Genomic DNA, 22,417 nt, shown 5'->3' on the forward strand with positions numbered 1-22,417 from the left:
AAAAGAATAAGGTAAACATGCGATTACCATATCTGGTGATGTCTTCCCTAAGCTGCTGTGTATGCCAGAGTAGAGCTGCAAAAACACAGATGATAGCAGCATCCACCTCCTCTCCTCCTAGGCGCTGACGAGGCAAACCCTTACTCTGGTCCTGACACCTGTACAGGTAAACACAAAATGAACTCTTCTGAACAGTCAATTTTGATTTTCGACCACTAATGTTTTGGTGCTGAGAAATTTGACCCTTTGGATAACGGGATTCCCATGTGAAGTCCACCATGTTGCTTTTATGCCATGGGGACAAAAAGCTGTGACTGATTTCTGTTTTAAATTTTTATATTTAAGTAATTTATCACAGATACCATTTAACTTTGGGCTAATCTGCCTAGATGACAGAAAGTTAGGTACAGTTAGGTACAGTTAGGTACCAATGAACAAATGAAGAACATTCAACATATGCTTTGACAAAACACAGAATACATGTACAACTGTAACCCCTACCGTTTTAATAGATTGGTTGAGGGTCCTTCTTTCTGTTCAATTAGATCCCACAGGAACTGGTTAGCCACTGTGGCATCTTCAGCAGCCTGCAGCACAAACAAAACATGTCAAGAAAGTGAACAATTCCATCACATCCTCATCATTTGAAGATAGTTTGGACTTTCAAATACTAGTATACATCCATAAAATGTTGAATCAACCATACACTGTATGTTTTTGTTTCAAACAGGAATTGTGCTAGACAGTTTATCAATGTCATCATCAACATTTGATAGCAATTTACATCACTGGCATCAGTACACATTTATAGCAAAAAATCACATTGAGAAATCTGTTGCACACATGTTGCTACTGAATTACATGAAACTTCTTTAAATAGATGATTTACCTGATCATAAATAGTTTAACATTTGAACCCCACATTTAAGTGCATCAAACACAAGACTTGTTTCTGACTACTTCACATTTGTTACTCTACTAGATATTATTTATGCACTATAAGAAATGTTTCAGTGGCAAAACAGACCTATCTGAACACTTACAAATTTTCCGGAGAGAGAGCGCTGGAGTTTGCCAATCATATAGCCCCCTCTGAAGAGAGTGGTCCAGAGTTCACTGCGAAGCAAATCTTGGTCGTCCCCCCTTCCATCATGGATGACCTCCGAGAAAGCATCCCGTAAACAAACTGTCACAATACAGAATACACACATACAGATCACCATTACTGATACCTGTACCAGCTGTCATTTAGTAGATTTGCCTATTACATCTAAACAAACTCATGAACACTCAACATAATGCAGACTTTATATTCACATTCAAATCATTTAGGGGTACAAATAATAAGTGAAAGCTATAGCTGGCAAAGGATTATATTATGACAGCCACAACATTAGGTTATCTGTTGTCAAGGAATACTAAACAATACAAGTAAACACCTCAATGTTCTACTATTTGTGAACTACAATGATTTGGATAGACTTACATCCTTTGGCATCCAGAGTTGAGCCACACAGTCTGCCAAACAGCTTGGCGAGGCTGAGCTGAAGGTCAAATGGCCAGCAGAGAGGAGAGTCTGGACAACCCTTAGCTGTCAGCTAGACAAAAAAACAAATAGTCTCATGGAATACTAGGCACCAACACATAATTTATAGTCGTACTCTTGAAATCATCAGTTCTGAACACACATTCTTCTCTGCATGTCTAGGTTTTATGAGTAACATTGACAAAACATGTTAAACATACTAATGTTTTGAAAAAGCAGACGGGTAGTCAACAATTTGTTCATTTGATAAATCAATTAAAATGATGAAGTATTCAATTTAGAAATACTTTAAGTAGTTGGAGAAGAAATTACTTGGCTAGACCAATTGGTACCTTGAACTTGTATCCCCATTCATTGTTACTGCCATCAGAATGGAAAAGGAAGTGAAGGCGATGACCGCCAGCAAAGGTGACAAGTCTGGGCCACTTTTCTGTGCCTACTTTCATGTCAAAGCGTCGCTTTATCCCACGCGAGTCCGTAAACTCTAAATAATCATACCTGTATAAATACAGACACATAATACTGAAGGACAAGAAAACCTCAAAAGGAGAAAAGGTTTGCTTTCAAAACTTTTACTCTCAAAAACTAATTTTACTGATTTGACCAAAAAAAAATTGTAATGATGAAAGACCAATCTAGAGCCCAAAAGTTTACCTCCTTTCTGTTTCACATCTGGGGTCAAACTCCACAACAAATGATGTTGCACCTGGACAGCTGAAAACCTGGGAGGCAAACAAATATTATTTGTTATGAAACAGGCAGTAAAATCAGGGATTAAAGTAGTACAAACAGCAACTGTCTTAACATCTAAAGTTTAAGTTGAACCATGAACACATTTTAAAAATATTACGTAATACACACAAGTACCGCACCAAGTGGTGTAATCGTTGTTCTCATAGTTATGGCCGGAATCCTCATGTCAGGCCCTCAGCATTTATACTGGTCACAACAGTGTGAGCGTGAACTGAGCTATTACACGTAGCTGTGTGGTGTGCTGGTTGTTCTCATAATTATGGCTGGAATCCTCATGCCATGCCCTCAGCATTTATACTGGTCACAATAGTGTGAGTGTGAAGTGAGCTATTACACGTACCTGTGTGGTGTGTTGGCTGTTCCAATAGTTATGGCTGCACTCCACATGTCAGGCCCTCAGCATTTATACTGGTCACAATAGTGTGAGTGTGCAGTGAGCTATTACATGTAACTGTGTAGTGTGTTGGCTGTTCCAATAGCTATGGCTGCACTCCACATGTCAGGCCCTCAGCATTTATACTGGTCACAATAGTGTGAGTGTGAAGTGAGCTATTACATGTACCTGTGTGGTGTGTTGGCTGTTCTCATAGTTATGCCTTCAGCAATTATACTGTTTGCAACAGTGTGAGTGTGAACAGAGCTATTACATGTACATGTACCTGTGTGGTGTGCTGGTTGTTCTCATAATTATGGCTGGAATCCTCATGCCATGTCCTCAGCATTTATACGGGTGACAATAGTGTGAGTGTGAACGGAGCTATTACATGTACCTGTGTGGTGTGCTGGCTATTCTCATAGTTATGGCTGGACTCTACATGTCAGGCCCTCAGCATTTATACTGTTCGCAACAGTGTGAGTGTGAACAGAGCTATTACATGTACATGTACCTGTGTGGTGTGCTGGTTGTTCTCATGGTTATGGCTGGAATCCTCATGCCAGGCCCTCAGCATTTATACTGTTCACAACAGTGTGAGTGTGAACGGAGCTATTAAATGTACCTGTGTGGTGTGCTGGTTGTTCTCATAGTTATGGCTGCACTCCACATGCCAGGCCTTCAGCATTTATACTGGTCACAACAGTGTGAGTGTGAACAGAGCTATTACACGTACCTGTGTGGTGTGCTGGCTGTTCTCATAATTATGGCTGGAATCCTCATGCCATGTCCTCAGCATTTATACGGGTGACAATAGTGTGAGTGTGAACGGAGCTATTACATGTACCTGTGTGGTGTGCTGGCTATTCTCATAGTTATGGCTGGACTCTACATGTCAGGCCTTCAGCATTTATACTGTTCGCAACAGTGTGAGTGTGAACAGAGCTATTACATTACATGTACCTGTGTGGTGTGCTGGCTGTTCTCATAATTATGGCTGGAATCCTCATGCCATGTCCTCAGCATTTATACTGGTGACAATAGTGTGAGTGTGAACTGAGCTATTACACGTACCTGTGTGGTGTGCTGCCTGTTCTCATAATTATGGCTGGAATCCTCATGCCATGTCCTCAGCATTTATACTGGTGACAATAGTGTGAGTGTGAACGGAGCTATTACCTGTACCTGTGTGGTGTGCTGCCTGTTCTCATAATTATGGCTGGAATCCTCATGCCATGTCCTCAGCTTTTATACTGGTGACAATAGTGTGAGTGTGAACGGAGCTATTACACGTACCTGTGTGGTGTGCTGCCTGTTCTCATAATTATGGCTGGAATCCTCATGCCATGTCCTCAGCATTTATACTGGTGACAATAGTGTGAGTGTGAACGGAGCTATTACATGTACCTGTGTGGTGTGCTGGCTGTTCTCATAATTATGGCTGGAATCCTCATGCCATGTCCTCAGCATTTATACTGTGAACAATAGTGTGAGTGTGAACTGAGCTATTACACGTACCTGTGTGGTGTGCTGGCTGTTCTCATAATTATGGCTGGAATCCTCATGCCAGGCCCTCAGCATTTATACTGGTGAAAACAGTGAGAGTGTGAACGGAGCTATTACCTGTACCTGTGTGGTGTGCTGGTTGTTCTCATAGTTATGGCTGGACTCCACATGCCAGGCCCTCAGCATTTATACTGTTCAAAACAGTGTGAGTGTGAACGGAGCTATTACACGTACCTGTGTGGTGTGCTGGTTGTTCTCATAATTATGGCTGGAATCCTCATGCCAGGCCCTCAACATTTATACTGGTCACAATAGTGTGAGTGTGAAATGAGCTGTACCTGTGTGGTGTGCTGGCTGTTCTCATAATTATGGCTGGTCCCGAGCTTTTAAACAGGTCAAAATGGTGTGGATGCCAATTCAGTCATTACCTGTGTGGTGTGCTGGATGTTCTCATAGTTATGGCTGGAATCCTCATGTCAGGTCCTCAGCATTTATACTGGTCAAGATGATGTGGATGTGAACTGAGTCATTACCTGTGTGGTGTGCTGGTTGTTCTCATAGTTACGGCTGGATTCCACATGCCAGGTCCTCAGCATTTATACTGGTCACAATAGTGTGAGCGTGAAATAAGTTATTACCCGTGTGGTGTGCTGGTTGTTCTCATAGTTATGGCTGGACTCCACATGCCAGGTCCTCAGCATTTATACTGGTCACAATAGTGTGAGTGTGAAATGAGTTATTACCTGTGTGGTGTGCTGGTTGTTCTCATAGTTATGGCTGGACTCCACATGCCAGGTCCTCAGCATTTATACTGGTCACAATAGAGTGAGTGTGAAATGAGTTATTACCTGTGTGGTGTGCTGGTTGTTCTCATAGTTATGGCTGGACTCCACATGCCAGGTCCTCAGCACAACATCCTCAGCATTGACCTGAGACCAATGCTCACTACCAATCTAGTAATGAAACAGATATTATATATTACCTCTATTTCACACTCATCTTAAACTTAATAATCCTTACAACTGTACACCTCGTCAGAAGAATGGAACTTACAGAGCACATACACTGTATTTGATGTTTATTCACACACCTGTCAACCCTATTTATTATACTCTTGAGCACTGGAATGGCATAAAACACAAGTCAAAATAAATAAATAAAACCAAGACTATTTATTCATGACAATAAAAGATCATGTTTAAAATGAGCATTACAGTAAAGATACCGAAAGCACTAGAAATGTAATAAAGAAAGCATATCAATAACAACTGCTGACTGACCTTTGGAAAGATGTCTGGCACTAGGTGGGAGAGTTTGCAGAGCTCCATAAGTGCAGGCTGCAGGTTGTTCAGTGTGGCCACCCTGTGTCTGGAGTCACACTGGCTGCCAATGGAGGTCAGTAGGCAAACCTAGGTATATGAGGAAATGTCACAGGGTAAACAAATGTAAGAATCCACACGCAAAGAAATTCCCCATTCCCAAAGCTCATCCCATTTCCTCACCAAAAGGTATATGCATCATATTTTCACCCGATAAAGTTAAATGAGATATTAAAGTAGATCCCCAGCACTAGGTCTTCCAAACTGCAGATAGACTGTTTGATGTCCCGAATCGATTCTGATCGCTTAAAATGTTAAAAAAAAAAGAATTTGGTCATCAATCATCAGCAAATCTACTCCCCTACAATCGAGCCACCGCTGACCTTGTGACAGGAGACAACTGCTATACTTTTACAGCTATTTTTCGAGATTATCCCATGCCCATGTGTGGCCTGCAACTGCAGTCACACAACACAGGGTATGGTAAAGTTACATACATGGCCTCACCTGCCGGTATCACTTGACTTGGCTATAAAAATTCATAGTCTGTGGAATGCGAAACCATGCCAAATTCTCCACATGTACTACCATAATTTTATGTCCAATTTGCATCAGACAAAGCAGACGGGAGTGCATTTTTGTCATCACCGGTGGCCAGTATATGAGCAAAAATCGGTCACTGTATCGCCCAGTCGCTATGCTGTACCTGCTTTTCCAAAATCTAATTTAACTGTGATAGCCTATTTTTCAAAATATTTGTTGTAAATAACTGTTTTTCTTAATGATTTTCTGGGTGCTAAGGAAGAGGTATACAAGTAGGGGTACTTATAAATTAAGTCATACGATGGCTTATGGAAAACCACACAGTGGGTGGGCCTAATGAATGGATTTGGCACCGCTTGCAGGGCTTTTGAATACATAATCCTTTTATCTGCATGACATCACCCAGCCAGGGCTCCGCGGTCGACAAGATAGGCAGAAGATTTTTTTTTTTTTCAAATACTGTTTACAGACTAACATAGCATAAATATCGTGTCTATTTTCACAGTAAAGGTTCCCTAACGTCTTTGGGGATCTCCCTTAACAACAAAATGAGCCTTAGTCCAAAAACATCAATGTTGCCTGAAGGAACATACTAAGGTTTGTATAATTTGAATGTGAGGACATGAATTAATGACTAGGCAGCTCTTTGGGATAATATACACATCTAAACTTAAGGAAAAGCATACACAAATTTGTCCATGATTCACCAAACTCAACTTACCATATTATCAATATAAATGCTCTGAATACATCCCTTATTAAAAAACAAACATGATAACTGGTATCACTATTTAAATGTACTACAAATGGGATGTTGCAGCTGCCCGTACCTTGACTTACATGTAAATGTGACATGTTTTTGTACACAAACTCACTCACCATTTGTCTGACCACAGAGCCCAAAAAGGACACCAACAACTTGGGAAATAAACGTGTCTGTTGAAAAAACAGAAAATATTATCACAGAGCATGCAATATCAGAAGTGTGCAGGAAGGTAGCAGAAGTTAAATTTATCTCTAAAACAGACATACCCAAATCAATGCTGCATGTTAAAAGTGCCAAAAAAGTTAACTTACCAGTTTTTCTGGATCCATTCCATTGAGAAGCCGGAGGGCATCTGCAGCTTTCTGTCCTACATTCACAGTGTCTGTAACAGAAAACGCAACACTGCTGTACACTGTGTCTGAGAGGTGAAAGTCTCTCAACATCAATCATCTGAACATATACTATGTTCAGATGTATAGTATTATACTATACTAACTATGTGTAGTATAGTACTGTACACAAAGACTGCAAATAACATTCTTCACAAACTTCATTATGTGAATTGAACAGTCAGATTAGACATCAAACTAAAACAGCTAGTACAGTTTCATGTAAACAAAATTCCGGTGTTTTCATTTGAAAACTGCTTAACTTCATAGAGAATAGCTGAAGAATATGGGAATTAGTGATACTTACATTGGGTCATAGCCTGAGACATATTACTTTTGGTAACAGCCTGAGACATGGTGCGACTTACATCAAAGGGGTTAACATGAGACAGAGCAATTACATTGGGCAATAACTCTAGACAGTGCAACATTTTCCACTGGGTGATAACACAAGACAGAGCAACACTTACACTGGGTGATAACCTGAGAAGCTACTGTTCTCCATACATCTTCCTCCTTAACAGTGAGATGTCTCCAGCACCAGGAGAGCAGGCTCGTCTGTAGACAGCAGACTAGGTGGACCAGATGGTTGTGCTGCTCACTGACATCCTCAGCCTGAAGAGCTCCACAGAACTCACGGTACGACACTGATATCAGGGTGTCCATCACAGACAAGACTGGGCCAGATTCAAAGTCCTGTATTAAAACATGATACTGTGTGACAGACTGATATCAGGATGTCGATCACAGAAAAGACTGGACCAGAGTCAAAGTCCTGTATTAAAACATGATACAGTGTGACAGACTGATATCAGGATGTCCACCACAGACAAAATTGGGCCCAAGTCATAGCCCTGTATTAAAACATGTCACAGTGTGACAGGCTGCTATGAGGGTGTCCATCACAAAACAGGGTGGTCTAAGAAGGAAAGTCCTCTAAATAAAACATGACACAGTGTGTAACTTACATTAGGTTGTTGCAGATACACATTGGAAGTCCTCAAACCACATTACCAAATTAGTCCATTGTCAAATTACGCATGTATGTTAAAAAAAACAATATGTAACAATATGTAACAATATAATATGTATGAATAACAGTCTAAATAGTTGCATCAAGAAGCATCACCTAAAGATCCTAGCTATATTTCACACTGGAGTTTCCTAAACTTTGACATAATTCAGTCTTTGTGCTACGTACAGCTGATGGATGTTTGGGCAAGTCCAGCAGCCCACTGGGGTCCACAGTGCTGAAAAACTGACAGAGAGACTGAAACACCAGGGTTACAGACGGAGAGTCCCCAGACACCTGCAACATAGTCAGGGAAACAATAAATATGTGTACAAACTGTAGGCAAATAGTTACAAGCTGCCAGTCAGAGAAACATCAATTTGTTATGCATTTACAAGTGTGAAAATGTTTAAACAAACCACTACAAAAACTTTATGATCAACCTTTTCATTTCAACCCATGAGTGAACATCAACGACAACCTTGAAAGCAATCTTACTGTCACATTTTCCATCATTTTGAACAGTTGCTTCCTCCTTGCTTCTTTGTCAGAGAAAAAGATTGCTGCACCTAAAAAACAAAAAGCCCAATGAAAGAACAAGAAAATCAAAGAAGAGAAATTATCTGACAGGCCTGTGATATAATATGAAAAAAGATAAATATATATGTAAATAACATTGTGAATTAGTAAAATAAAGCAAAATATTATAATTGTAGATTCTGATTAAGTAAGCTCCTTAATTATAATTACACATGAAAACCTGTGAAGAAAACATAGAATATCCATATTTACCATCAATCAGCAACTGCTTGACCACAGAGATCAGTTGGCCATCTTCCTTCTCCATAGGGGAATCCACCAGAGTACACAAGTGCTGGAATAACTGTTCAGCTGACACCTGACATGTACAGAGATGACCTGTGTATTAATAACCCTGAATCATTGCAACAATGACTGTTACATATTTGGAAGAAATAAAATCCTGTAACTGTGTTAATTTAAAAATGGTTCCATTTCACTTTATCTCCAAAACAACCTATCCTCATATAAAAATAGCATATTCAAATATCACCATTTAAATATAAGAATTATGAAATGATTTTGACCTTCTCACATACTTTATGTAAAAACTGTTGTTGCTTTGAAAGAATATTGGTTAAATTATATGATGTCTGCTGTTTTGGTTTTCAAAATGTAACTCTTCAGGTGTCTGCCAGCAAAATGCGAATGATTGTGGGTTTCCCCCAGCCTCTGCCCGGATTCCTTCCACCACAATGCTGTCCGCTGTCATATAAGTGAAATATTCTTCAGTACCATGCAAAACACTAATCAAATAAATATATAAATAACCCCTCAGGGAGACAGGTTATAAATTCTGACAGCCTGACATGAATCTCAACAATTAGAAGTATGTCTGCACATAACTTTTACCACATATAACTTATTTCAACATCTAAGAGCCATAAAGAACACTTTGGAGCTCACCTTTGGCTCCTGCTGTTTTATGGTTATGTAAGGGGTGATACTGTGGAGAAGCTGCAGTAACAGCAGCCTACACTTGGACCAGGAAGCCAAGTCCCTGTAACAATATGGTTGCAATCTCTATACCTCTCACATTGACAAAAACAGATTTCCACCATGCTACTACAAATAAACAATGACAGTTCCAAATCTTGACATGAAAATGGGGATATTTGTCAACATAAGAAGCTGTACACCAAGATCGATAATTCCAATATCCTTCATTATTACATAGCTAGAAATGTGGTCCCATGAAATCAGTCGGATTGTAGTCGGCTCGGGGGAATAAATTTCATTATTTGTTGATTTCCGACTTCAAAAAAATACTAAAGCGCAGATCAAAAGCAATTTAGTAATATACAAGTGCTGGATACAGACTGTACTGCTCGCTGAGATCAGGGAGATAAAAAGAACTTCCTTCAAGCTGGCACGTGTAAGTCTGTACATGTATCTTCGATCGTTATTTTTGCATGAGATATAAGTCCTTGGACAGGTTCATCTATATAATAAATTGGTCATTGTGAAGTGTCTTGTACATTATGGAGTGGTATTGTACTCGTCCATGTTGTGTTGGAAATCAACATTGGACTTATATGGATTTTCAACACAATATAATGCACAAAACACTTCACATCTTGACTTGTACCAAATATTAAAGGTCTCATGTCCACATACGCAATCATGACAGATGGAACAAAGGCCCTGGTGAATAATAAATATGTAAAACAGAGCTAACACATATAAAGTCATGGATATCGCGAATAAAGAATCACAACTCCACTTTCTGGTTATTTTTTAGAGAGTAGTTAGAGGAGAACCCCAATGACTTTATTTTCACATTAAAAGTTCATTAAACACAATATCTGTGCTCCGTTAGTCTGTATACTGCATTTAAAGAACTATCATGTTAACTAGTTCCATTTAAAGAAAAACTATTTAATTTGGGCCTTCTGTCTATCTTGTCTACTGCAGAGCCCTGGTCGAGTGAAGTCTTGCTGTCATGCACTCTGACAGTGATATAACCAAATCACTTTTGCAACAAAATTTTGAAAGACAGGCTACTGTAGGCCTATTAGACACGGGAAACACATATACAGCATTGCAACTGGGCAATATGATGACCAATTTCACATATCAGCCATGTAGATGACACACATGCGCTCCTGTCTGGTTTGTCTGACACAAACTGGACATCCACCGAATTATGGTAGTACCTGTGGAGAATTTGGCATGGTTTCGAAGGTAACACACTAGAATTTTTTTACAGCAAAGTTGAGCGATACCGACAGCGACACAAGGATCCATGCAGTGGGGCCAGCTAATAGTGAGTTGCACTGACAACTACTGAATGGAAACCGTGATTGGCAACACAAAGAAATAGCAGTTTAAAATTTGTCTGGGTTCCCGTTATGGGCTTCAAGGTACGGCATGCCGTGGTGTATTACATGTGCACAACATCCTGCAGGCAAGGTGTGAACTGAGCTGGAGGGAAGCCTGTAGCTTCATGGCCGTTACAGGGCAAGCCTTGCGGCTCCCTACAGTTCGTGTCACAGCCTGCTGTTTCAAACGAGCAACTAGCTAAACAACTTCTGCATTCAGGGAGTGAAAATCCTGACGCCTTTTCCGCATGGTTATTTTGGGGGATATTATAAGCCTCGTCCTTTGGCCTTCTCTTTTAGAAGTTATGGCGGAATTAGCAAGTCTCATACGACTATGATCAAGTCCCCAGTAATCCAATGGTGTTTTTGACAAGATCTGGTCATATTTTGTAAATCTGTGCCATTTTTTAAGCCATGTATGTGACTATACAGAATCCTGTGTTGTGTTACTGCAGTCGCAAGCCACACTTGGGCATAGAATAATCTCAAAATTATCTATAAAACTGGAACGATGTTTCCTGCTGTCTGTGATATCAAGCTATCTGTCTGCAGTTTGGAAAGCTCAGTGTTGGGGACCTACTTTAACATTTTACATTATAATCATATAGAACAACATACTTCTCAAATAAAGTGTACATCTCCCAGATGACATCCAGTGGGGATTCCCCCAAGTCTAGGTGCTCAGGACGCAGAAAACTGCCCTTCCTGTTGATACACTGCAAGGGAACAAGGTACAACATTCACATATATGTACTTTAATTTAGGCAATGTTGTTTCTGGGATTTTCATTTTTACCATTCATAACTACAAGCAAGAAGAGATGAGGTCACCCATATAATGATTTATGATGGAATACTCTCAAATGCTTTCACTGGCATTCCAGCAAATTTATCTTACTTAACGTCAACACCAAACACAGAATATTATCTGCCAAATCTGCCAAATTGCATGGACACAGCCAAACATTTTTTTACCCTTTGGAGTGGAGAGTTTTAATACAGCTTTTGCTGCTTCTGCTATGACTTTAAGTCAAAACGTTTATCTACCTGCCAAAGGGAGGTGGTTTACTTCAGATTCCCCCACCCATGAACCTGACTGCTGTAAATTCTGATGCATGATGTTAAACACCAAGCAAATAAACATATAAATAAATAAATTTGGAATGACAAGAGAGATACCTGGTCTCTGGCTAGGTCTCCAAGTAACCGCAGTGTGTGGAAGGTCATGAAATGGCTGTTCACAGTGGACACCTTCTTGGGGTTTGGCAAGGCTGAATCCTGAAAACATACCAGTTACAAAATGGGAAATGGAGGAAGTAAGATAGTAATGTCAGTAAAAATTCCCTACCAGCAATTAGAAATAATAACTGCACTACTGAAGTTTGAGTGAGCCACTTTCAATTAATCCTCTTGGCAAATATAACATACAGTACCAAAGGCATCACTGATAAAAATAATATTTTCAGAATGCATAAACAGTGGACGTGGAATGCCGATACTTTAAATTTTAGAAGTCAATAAAAAATGCAATTTTGCACAATATACACAATATTGTAGGTATATAGGTACATAATGTGTCAACTGAAGAGGAAATGTTTACATGGTTTACTCAACTTGTGGTTAATCAAGATGGGAAGTTAGCAGCTAATTCCCTACCATTTCTCCCTCCACAAACTCGCAGGTTCGGTTGAAACCATAAAACTTGATGCCTAGTATTCCGATTCTTCCTACACCAGGCTGTCTTGGCTCCATGAACTTCACTAGGACATACTGTACCAAAACAAAACCTAAGGTAAGCATCTGTAATTCTTTACATCCTTGTGAAAACCATTACTCGTTAATTTCCTTGCTGCAAATTAACTGAAAAAGCTAGAGAGTATAGTCTTTCACGTACAGGTCCTGTACCTCCAAACAACCACACAGGACAACACATTATAAACGTGCATACAGTGGTTGCATATAAACTTTATAATCCAAGACGTAAAATTTCTCCATGGGTAATGTCGGCTTGGATTTAATCAATAACACTGCCAAACTCCATTAAAATTACATGCAAGTCCATCTTCATTAATTTTTACATAATCTGGTTATTTGATCTTTCAACTAAGAAATACATGAACTTGAAAACTAACCTGTCCAGTGGGATACCAGCTTACTGGCACTTCTACTTCATCCCTGGAAATTAGACACAGTGTCTCCATCACATACCAATCAGATGTGCACACATAAATATGAGCACTCAATTAGCTCTCATAATATGTCATATGAACATGAAGATTGTAAGAAACACTATGCAGCACAACATATCAAAATGAGCCATTTTAGCTGAATGCTACAAATTTTTTTTTTTTTTTTTTTTTTCTAATTTCATTGCACTTGTCAGATTTTACAGGAAGATAAAACACACTGCACCCTAGAAGTGTCGCATTAATCAGGTTAAGCAAACCTTACACAACATAGCATAAGCACTTTCATTTAATTAAACCAAAAACATAACCGATTTATAAAAAATGGAAATGTGTCCACCAGAGTGGAATTGTAACGTTAATGCTCGTACCAATGTGATACTTGTACATTTTGTGGTCATTTAGTTATGATTGAGCCATATGTTAGTGCATACCAGTCATCTTCCAGAGTGAAATAAGCCACAGGGTTGTCAGGTTTGCCTCCTATCCCTGCAGCTCTGTCAAACACACAAGAGATATACAAATTCAACAGATAACAAAAAGAAATATTCCACAGACAATAATCTAACTTGGATAGAGCACACAAACAATTCAATGATGAGTAATGTTCTTGGCACACTTGTGCGATGGCCCCTTTAATGGTATAGGCACACACAATATACTGGTTGACATGACATTAGTCCATGAATCTTGTCCCTGCATACTGCAGCTGTTGGGTTCGGCTGGCTGGTTCGCCTTACCTGACCTCTGTACTAAACTTGTACTCCAGAGCCCCCCAGCTGTCATACACTTTGAACTTCTCCACCTGGTCTTCAAGCTTGAATCCCTCACTGAAAAGAATGTACATGTACATCTAGATCCTCAACAAATGTGGAAAACATACAACTAATCTACTTATAATTGACACAACAGAAAGGCAAAACAGGCTGAGAATTTGCATGCAAAAATAAAGTACTGTGCATATCTTGAAAGTGTCTAAAAAGAATTGATTTCACTGAAAATGCACCCAACATGAGTTTCAATAAATATAAAAAAGGTAATTCTGCACATGCTGAAAATGCTTATTTTGAATATCTTAACATTTAGTTGGTAATTGTAGTTGCACAAAAATACACATGCAGGAGAGATGCCTATCAGTTCTAAGTTCCCTCCATTCATTTGGACAATAATGATCAACAGATACAGTTGTACTGATAGTTTGTCCATAATTTGTCATCAATAATTTGACAAGATATATTGAAGTGACTTTCATCTTCAAACAAATACAAGGGTACGTGGTATTAATTAGAAACTCTTGGGACACCTTCAGGTTGATGTACCACAGTCAGAACTCACCTGTCATCTTTAAACACAAACACCAGACCACATCTTGCTCCTTTAGCTCCAGAACATACCTGGCAAAGACATAGGTTAACATGTACAGTAGATGGTTTAAATAATGCTCTACATCTGAACATACCTGCATACACATGTAAATAATGTGAAAACTGTAAGACTGGTACCTTCCATCAAATACCTGTATTATATCACATACCTTTATTCTCAGCTTGGTTATTTGCACAAAGTCAGGAGCCTTGAAAAACATATTAACTTTTGTGCATCCCTCGGCAGAAATGTAAGCTGGAAGAAACAGAGCAGTTAGAATGAAGATAGAATGCAGAGCAGCACACAATTACAGATCATTTGAAGGTGTAAAGGCTACCTGCACTTGACAAGTACTTGTATATGCAACTACATGTATCATACCATATAAACATGCATACACAATAACCTTTGTATAATGATACCTGAATTCACCAAAATCTGAATGTGCCATACCAATAGCATTCTCCATTCACTTTCTACCTTCATATCCTTAAGATATAATCTAGGGCACTTCATAATACAACTATGCGGGATCATCGATGCCATCAGGCTAGTCTGGCCAAATGATTGATGTTATTTGCCATCCTTGTTACATGATTGATCCTTATTGGTTAGCAGCACCAGTCTTTCTGTATAATCATATAAACCACCTATAGTTTTAATCACAACTTTCAGACAGAAAGGTTTAACAGGACTAACATCACAGATGCTTAACTCATTCATAATCCATAACAAGTTTAATGACATCACTTGTAATATGCATTTGCACAGTTGAACCTACATATAACAACTCTTGGAATCTTTACTGACCTTTAGCCTGAGCCGTCCAGTTACCACTGAGAACATTATCCGGGGCAGAGTTCTCATCCGTTTTCCCCCCATCACAACCACACAATGACATGGACAATGGGCAGCCTGAGAAGGATGAGAAAGCAAGATCTTTATTACACCTCTTATTGCCATACTACTCCTCTCACTAAACTTGCCACCACGTAACAGAGCCAGAGCATCTTCCGATTACACTTGCTAAAAACACATTTCTGAACATGGTTACATTTACTGCTTAAATTATTTTAACACACACTCGCAAGTATATATGTCTGAAATATTATGTATGTAGATGTAGTATTATATTATTATTATTCATTCTTTATATACACCTTTATGAAGAATAAGTTGGAGAAAAGAACAACCAATACTTATTAAACAGATGTGTCATATTTTTCTAGGAAAAGTTAATAAGCTCAAGAATTAGAACAGGAAAAGTAGGGAAAAAAATGTAATGAAGATATTTATACTGACCATGTTTCTCCCAAAAGCTGTCCCTCACACTCTGGAGTTTGTGCAACAGTTGCATCGTCTCCAAGTTAAGTGAGGGCCTCTCTGATAAGAACAATAAACACACAACATGACACAAATAGATCAACACATTTACCTTTACATATAAGGCTGTCCACACATATCAAACAGGTAAAATTTGTCAAGACAAAATCCATATTACACAATATACTATTTTCTTTATTTCATTATCTGCATTTTAACTTTCTTTAAAAGCTTACCTACATTATCCAAACTTTACCTAGCAATAGTTTGAGGGCGCGCAGGATTCCTGCCACATGTCCTCTGGCAATGTTGAAGGTGAGCAGAACCTGCAGACCTTCAGTGCTGATAGAACCATCAGGATTCCTGGGAAAATACAATAACATTAGCTATAATGTACAATTGAACATGGTTAAAATAACGATAGGGAATAAAGATTCATGCATGGGTCATTTGGAGTGAAGGCAAAGAAATAATTGAAAATCAGTAACTCCAATCAGGCACTTCATCTTTTTGTCAGAATATATTCACCTCCGCCAAAAAAAATCACACAAACTGAACTAAAGCCATTTCAAATAAGGAACAAATTATTGTAAATGAAGGACATTTCAGATTGAACAGAAATGTTGATTCACTCAAACTGATATTTTAAATGGTACACAAGTCCCTCTTTGTTATACTCAACATGGTCTTTCAATTTTCAAATATCAAAAACTGATACCGATGTATTCACCACGATAAGGCAAACTGTACACAACTCCCTCTCTGTTATATCAACATGGTATTTCAGATAGCAAAAAACTGATACTGTACTCACCACGATAAAGCTAACTGTACACAGCTCCCTCTCTGTTATATCAACATGGTATTTCAGACCATGCAAAGACTGATACTGACGTACTCACCATGATTTATTTATTTATTTATTTGATTGGTGTTTCACGTTGTACTCAAAAATATTTCGCCTATATAACTTTGGCCAGCATTATAGTGGGAGGAAACCGGACAGAGCCTGGGAGAAACCCATGACCATCTACAGGTTGCTGGCAGACCTTTCCACGTATGGCCGGAGAGGAAGCCAGCATGAGCTGGACTTGAAGTCACAGCGACCGCATTGGTGAGAGGCTCCTGTCACTGCGCTAGCGCGATAACCAACTGAGGCACAGAGGCCCCTAATCACCATGATGAAGCAAACTGTACACAACTCGCCCTTTACTACATGTATACTCACAGTGATATTTCCCGTATGAACTTGTCCACCTCCTGCAGGACATGGCTGCTCAGCATGGCAGGTTTGTCAACACTTGTAGGGCTCAATGACAGCGGCGACATGTGCTGAAGAGCTGACCTGTTCACAGATATACAACACACCTCTCAATTCCCCACATGAACACAGTGTACAATAACCAACAATTTGAAGATTATAGGTATTTAAATTAGTTTACATACAAATCCTTTTGGGGATATTGAGACCAGAGACAGGATACCACAACAGGCTCTCTAGGCTCAATACATTGAGAATTTTAATGCTTTTCTCATAGTAAACCTAAATAGCTAACACAACTAAAACCATGAATCTAACTCCACCCGACAAACCCACATCTCTGTAAGGAAGAGATCTTAAGCTAACTGAAGTTGAGAGTTGCTGAACACTGACACATATACAAACTACAAACATAGAAACTAGGCCTGGTCCTGTATAAGCTGAAAGGCCTGTACTCACTCTGTGTAGCCCAGTATGGCCGTCCTTAGATGAGGAGCAATGGGCATTGCAGCGAGGGCTGTGGCAGCCACCACCTGGAGGTACCAGACCTCCGCAGCCTCTGTCACACTGATACCACTCTCCTTCACTATCCTGCAGATCAAAACACATACACATTTGTCAACAATTATATTCATGCAACTTGCTTTGATACACACAAAGAACAATTCCCTCATAGTGTCTGTGACACTATTACATGACGATGATGTAAGTGGGGTTTGCAGAAAAAAACACAGCATAATAATCCTTCTCCTGTAATACTCCTATTTTTATGAAACTTGATTGTTTTTAAAAAACAAAACAAAAAAAACATAAGTAAAGAATGAAAAAAGACTTTTGCACTTCGTAACGCATTGGGTCAAGTTTTAAACGATATGATTTTCAACGTTTAAGTCCATGAGAGTTCCATTTGTGTTTAGATAAACATATCTTTAAGATGTACATTAATTCAAAATCCAAGTGATCTTACCTATATCCTAGGGTCTTCAGACCATGTATTCGCGTGTCACATCCATCACTATGGCAACGTTTTATGTTTATTTGGACAACTGCAATGGAAGAAAAGTTTTAATAGCAAAGGACAGTAAAACTGTGGTAATGTGCGCTTGGTATGACTCTTTTAAAGTTTTTTTACAATCTGAATAATCCCTTTTCGTAATGCATATAAATAAAATGTTTGTGGTGTATGACAAGTACCTGTACACATAGAAAAGTTTCACTTACTAGGATAGAAAATTTTCAGGTTTTCAACCAATGTCAAATCCCCGGTCATATGACTGAAAATAGAAAGTGGCATCAATAACAACATATTCAAAGATGTAATATGGTCATAAAAAGTTCACTCTAATTATATCCTATATAAAACACAAATCTTGCCAGAAATGTTAGAACACAGATTATCAAGATCAAGAACACAGATTGTAACAAGTAAGAACTTGATACTGTGACTATTTTACAGAGCCATATTACCTAGGCACCCTGATGACACGAATTTCTCTAAGATTGTGTACAGTTTTCCCCACAGAGACGGTGATTGTCTGAGGCATGTAGCTCTGATCTCCAGCGGCCACCTCCACAGACAGCTGCTTCAGTACCAAACCCGTCTTCATACGTAATCTGAACAACAAAAAACAACAAAAAAAACAACAAACAATCATAAGCAAGACAGCTGCTTCAGTACCAAGATCATCTTCATAGGAGGTCCGAGCAATACAGAACAATAAACAACCATGAGCAAGAAAGCTCCTTCAGCACCAAGCTCGTCATCATACGCAGTCAGAGATATACAGAAAAAAACAATCATTATCAAGACAGCTGCTCCATCACCAAACTTGTCTTCATGTGCAGTCTGGGAAATACAGAACAACAAATAACCATGAACAAGACAGCTGCTTCAGCACCAAACAACCATGAACAAGACAGCTGCTTCACCACCAAACCACCATGGGCAAGACAGCTGCTTCACCACCAAACAACCATGAACAAGACAGCTGCTTCACCACCAAACAACGATGAACAAGACAGCTGCTTCACCACCAAACAACCTTGAACAACACAGCTGCTTCACCACCAAACCACCATGGGCAAGACAGCTGCTTCACCACCAAACCACCATGAGCAAGACAGCAGCCTCAGCATCAAACAACCTTGAACAAGACAGCTGCTTTACCACCAAATCACCATGAGCAAGACAGCTGCTTCAGCATCAAACAACCATGAACAAGACAGCTACTTCAGCACCAAATCACCATGGGCAAGACAGCTGCTTCAGCACCAAATCACCATAAGCAAGACAGCTGCTTCAGCACCAAACAACCATGAACAACACAGCTGCTTCACCACCATGGGCAAGACAGCTGCTTCAGCACCAAACCACCATGGGTAAGACAGCTGCTTCAGCACCAAACCACCATGAGCAAGACAGCTGCTTCAGCATCAAACAACCTTGAACAAGACAGCTGCTTTACCACCAAATCACCATGAGCAAGACAGCTGCTTCAGCATCAAACAACCATGAACAAGATAGCTACTTCAGCACCAAACCACCATGGGTAAGACAGCTGCTTCATCACCAAATCACCATGAGCAAGACAGCTGCTTCAGCACCAAACGTGTCTTCATGCACACTCTGAACAACATACAACCAAGAATCTGGCAACTGTGAATATGGGAAATAACCTCAAATTTCGACCCTAAAATTGCACTTTTACAGGCAAATAATTGCCGTATGATATTAATTTTGTTGCTTACATTTTTCCAATACGATATTAGTTTAACTTAGAATAAATAGAATTCTCTGAATCAGGAAAAATGTGCAATTTAGTCTTACGCAAAAGTTTAGGTCATTTGCCACATTTCCTTCCTGAGTTCATCACTGATTTCACTTTTTAAGATGTTATTTCGCTCACAGAAATTACATTAGAGGGGAAAAGTGACCTTAATGAACTGAGGGTATGAATGTACAGACAACAAATTTGATATAAATCCACAATATGATGAAGGTAACCTTACCGGATCCAGTGTGAACGAGCTGCCCCATCAGACTGCCAACAGGCGCTGGGGTCTCCGTTAGTTAACCTGAGGAAGATTACATATGAGAGTATTCATAGGTTTAAAACACCTGACAACAAATACATGTAGGTGGTACACACCTAACAACACATACTTATGGGGAAATCATCAGACAAGTATAGTGTGTCACCCACAATTAGGTGTTCCAATATCAGATCAATCTATAATATTGCCAGTATCATTCTTTACTTCAACGATATGATAACCAAGAAGTTATGTATACAAAACACTTTCCTCATTTTTGTATTCTCAGCTAAACAAGTATTCTCGAAATATTGTGAAAGCCGGAATAACAACTACATTTACAAGCCTTTCAAAATCCAGAACTGAACAAAAAAGACCATAATTTATTTAAAATGAATGAAATGGCCAGAAACTTAAACATCACCTGTAAATTTCCGAAACTCTGCTTTATGATGGACTGAAAGATGAGGTGTAAACCTATAGTCCCCTCTGGTACCGACAGGTTACTCATAAAAAAAAAAGCCCCCTCTACACTTCACTTTTTATTCCCCTATTTTTCCAACACTATTTCACCTCCACTTCAGATGGAGATGACTTAATGACATTACCACTAACAGCATATTACAACCACAGGGTGACCAGGTGACCATACCTGCAGGCATCACTAGTGTTACTGGAAACCTCTAGAGAACTGAAGCACTTGGTCATCAGTTTCACTTCATCATTACCAGCATTGATCTCAGTAGTCTCAACAACAGCTACAAACAAGGACAAAACACAACAACATAACCCAAACATACACATGAACATATACACAATGCACATGGTACCTGTGGTAAAGATGGTTTCATCAACAAAGTAACCATCCTTATCTATAACTAACCTAAGGCATTTATTAAGCAATGTCAGTATACAGACTTATATATATTTTATTCATCGATAAAAAGAAGAGAATTATATTAGCATCAGCCAGGTCATAATATCAAGATTATGAAAGTTTACAGGTTTGCTATGCAAACGTGCTGAAAGCATTATTTCAGGTGATATTTGTGAAGTAGGGTGAAAGGCAATGGCTTGGTATTCTATTATAAACTCACCACTTTCTCTGAGACTTTTGATGATAGACATGAGAACAGACAGCCTCATGTTGGAGGTGTTGTTGAAGCCATTGAGAATGGGAAAGGGGAGATAGCTGCTTGGGGCTCTATTCCACAGCAAAAACTGAAAGACATAAGTTTAATATTAAGTAATATTCTACACAAAAATGTTTCATAACAATGGGAAAAGTCAAAAGATAATTCCAACACACCTTCAGTATTCTGTCTCCGTGCTGTCTGACTGCATGCTGATCACTGGCAAACACATCGACAAACCCTACAACGTCAAACACCAGAAATCAGCATACCTAAATAGTCCTGGAAATATTAGAGATATCATATTTACACATGTTACCAACAGTAGTTTTTCTATCAGTTAAGATGTTAAAAGTCTAATTCTTACATGCAAGTAAATCTTTCCCACATCTTCTTCCACACAGTGCCAAATTATGAGCCTTAAGTATGTTACTTTCAGCAACAAACAGCATACCCACCCAAATAAGGTTAATGACTTACCCATCTAACGTTTTGAAAAGATATGAGTTTACCAGTCATGAGATCATCAAAGTCTCAAAATTTATTCGAAAATAGATAGGTGCTATGTTAACACCACGAAAATCTTGGATGTTTAGAGGATCATGTCATCACCTGGTATCAGCGAGCATGCCTGAAGAACACGGATATTGTGGTTGAGGTCGCCCTGTAAGCTGCCTCCCCCAGTGGACCTCAGGGCATCTAGGGTGCCGCTCACTTCTGCTACACCACTGCCCTCCACATCAAACTGCTGGAATGCCTGCACACACATACACCACACCACAGTTCACTACAATCTATAATGATGTATACAATAAGTTACTGCATGCCAAGTATAACTAAAATGGCCATTCAGCAGAAAATCAGTAAACAGAAAATCTGAAAATATTTATTTCTTAAGCAATAAAGTTGAGTTACCAACAGGGCTGCATGTGGAAAAATCTTCTTGGCTATGAGAGTCTGATTTCTCTCAGTCTGATGTGACATATGATTCTCCTGAAAATAACCTATTG

The 22,417-nt window shown here is 39.2% G+C and overlaps 1 protein-coding gene across 1 annotated transcript in view; it reads right to left on the bottom strand.

Moving 5' to 3' along the window:
- LOC135461238 (zinc finger ZZ-type and EF-hand domain-containing protein 1-like) overlaps positions 1 to 22,417 on the bottom strand; it is a 51,554-nt gene that overhangs the window by 25,242 nt on the left and 3,895 nt on the right. Inside the window, exons 6-41 of the mRNA XM_064741809.1 lie at positions 22,020 to 22,164; positions 21,584 to 21,648; positions 21,372 to 21,495; positions 20,927 to 21,032; positions 20,251 to 20,316; positions 18,709 to 18,855; positions 18,463 to 18,515; positions 18,209 to 18,287; positions 17,701 to 17,832; positions 17,209 to 17,325; positions 16,237 to 16,343; positions 15,960 to 16,040; positions 15,468 to 15,572; positions 14,827 to 14,912; positions 14,628 to 14,686; positions 14,033 to 14,122; positions 13,727 to 13,789; positions 13,239 to 13,281; positions 12,763 to 12,876; positions 12,286 to 12,384; positions 11,726 to 11,823; positions 9,693 to 9,786; positions 9,000 to 9,105; positions 8,706 to 8,776; positions 8,397 to 8,504; positions 7,666 to 7,891; positions 7,118 to 7,188; positions 6,920 to 6,976; positions 5,459 to 5,587; positions 5,027 to 5,131; positions 2,201 to 2,268; positions 1,879 to 2,044; positions 1,487 to 1,598; positions 1,044 to 1,186; positions 502 to 587; positions 28 to 158 (exon numbers count right to left, since the gene is read on the bottom strand). Of these exons, the coding sequence (XP_064597879.1) occupies positions 28 to 158; positions 502 to 587; positions 1,044 to 1,186; positions 1,487 to 1,598; positions 1,879 to 2,044; positions 2,201 to 2,268; positions 5,027 to 5,131; positions 5,459 to 5,587; positions 6,920 to 6,976; positions 7,118 to 7,188; positions 7,666 to 7,891; positions 8,397 to 8,504; positions 8,706 to 8,776; positions 9,000 to 9,105; positions 9,693 to 9,786; positions 11,726 to 11,823; positions 12,286 to 12,384; positions 12,763 to 12,876; positions 13,239 to 13,281; positions 13,727 to 13,789; positions 14,033 to 14,122; positions 14,628 to 14,686; positions 14,827 to 14,912; positions 15,468 to 15,572; positions 15,960 to 16,040; positions 16,237 to 16,343; positions 17,209 to 17,325; positions 17,701 to 17,832; positions 18,209 to 18,287; positions 18,463 to 18,515; positions 18,709 to 18,855; positions 20,251 to 20,316; positions 20,927 to 21,032; positions 21,372 to 21,495; positions 21,584 to 21,648; positions 22,020 to 22,164 (3,652 nt within the window). The remainder of the gene's footprint in view (positions 1 to 27; positions 159 to 501; positions 588 to 1,043; positions 1,187 to 1,486; positions 1,599 to 1,878; positions 2,045 to 2,200; positions 2,269 to 5,026; positions 5,132 to 5,458; positions 5,588 to 6,919; positions 6,977 to 7,117; positions 7,189 to 7,665; positions 7,892 to 8,396; positions 8,505 to 8,705; positions 8,777 to 8,999; positions 9,106 to 9,692; positions 9,787 to 11,725; positions 11,824 to 12,285; positions 12,385 to 12,762; positions 12,877 to 13,238; positions 13,282 to 13,726; positions 13,790 to 14,032; positions 14,123 to 14,627; positions 14,687 to 14,826; positions 14,913 to 15,467; positions 15,573 to 15,959; positions 16,041 to 16,236; positions 16,344 to 17,208; positions 17,326 to 17,700; positions 17,833 to 18,208; positions 18,288 to 18,462; positions 18,516 to 18,708; positions 18,856 to 20,250; positions 20,317 to 20,926; positions 21,033 to 21,371; positions 21,496 to 21,583; positions 21,649 to 22,019; positions 22,165 to 22,417) is intronic.

The sequence above is a fragment of the Liolophura sinensis genome, chromosome 1 (genome assembly GCF_032854445.1).
Source record: "Liolophura sinensis isolate JHLJ2023 chromosome 1, CUHK_Ljap_v2, whole genome shotgun sequence".
NCBI classification, from domain to species: domain Eukaryota; kingdom Metazoa; phylum Mollusca; class Polyplacophora; order Chitonida; family Chitonidae; genus Liolophura; species Liolophura sinensis.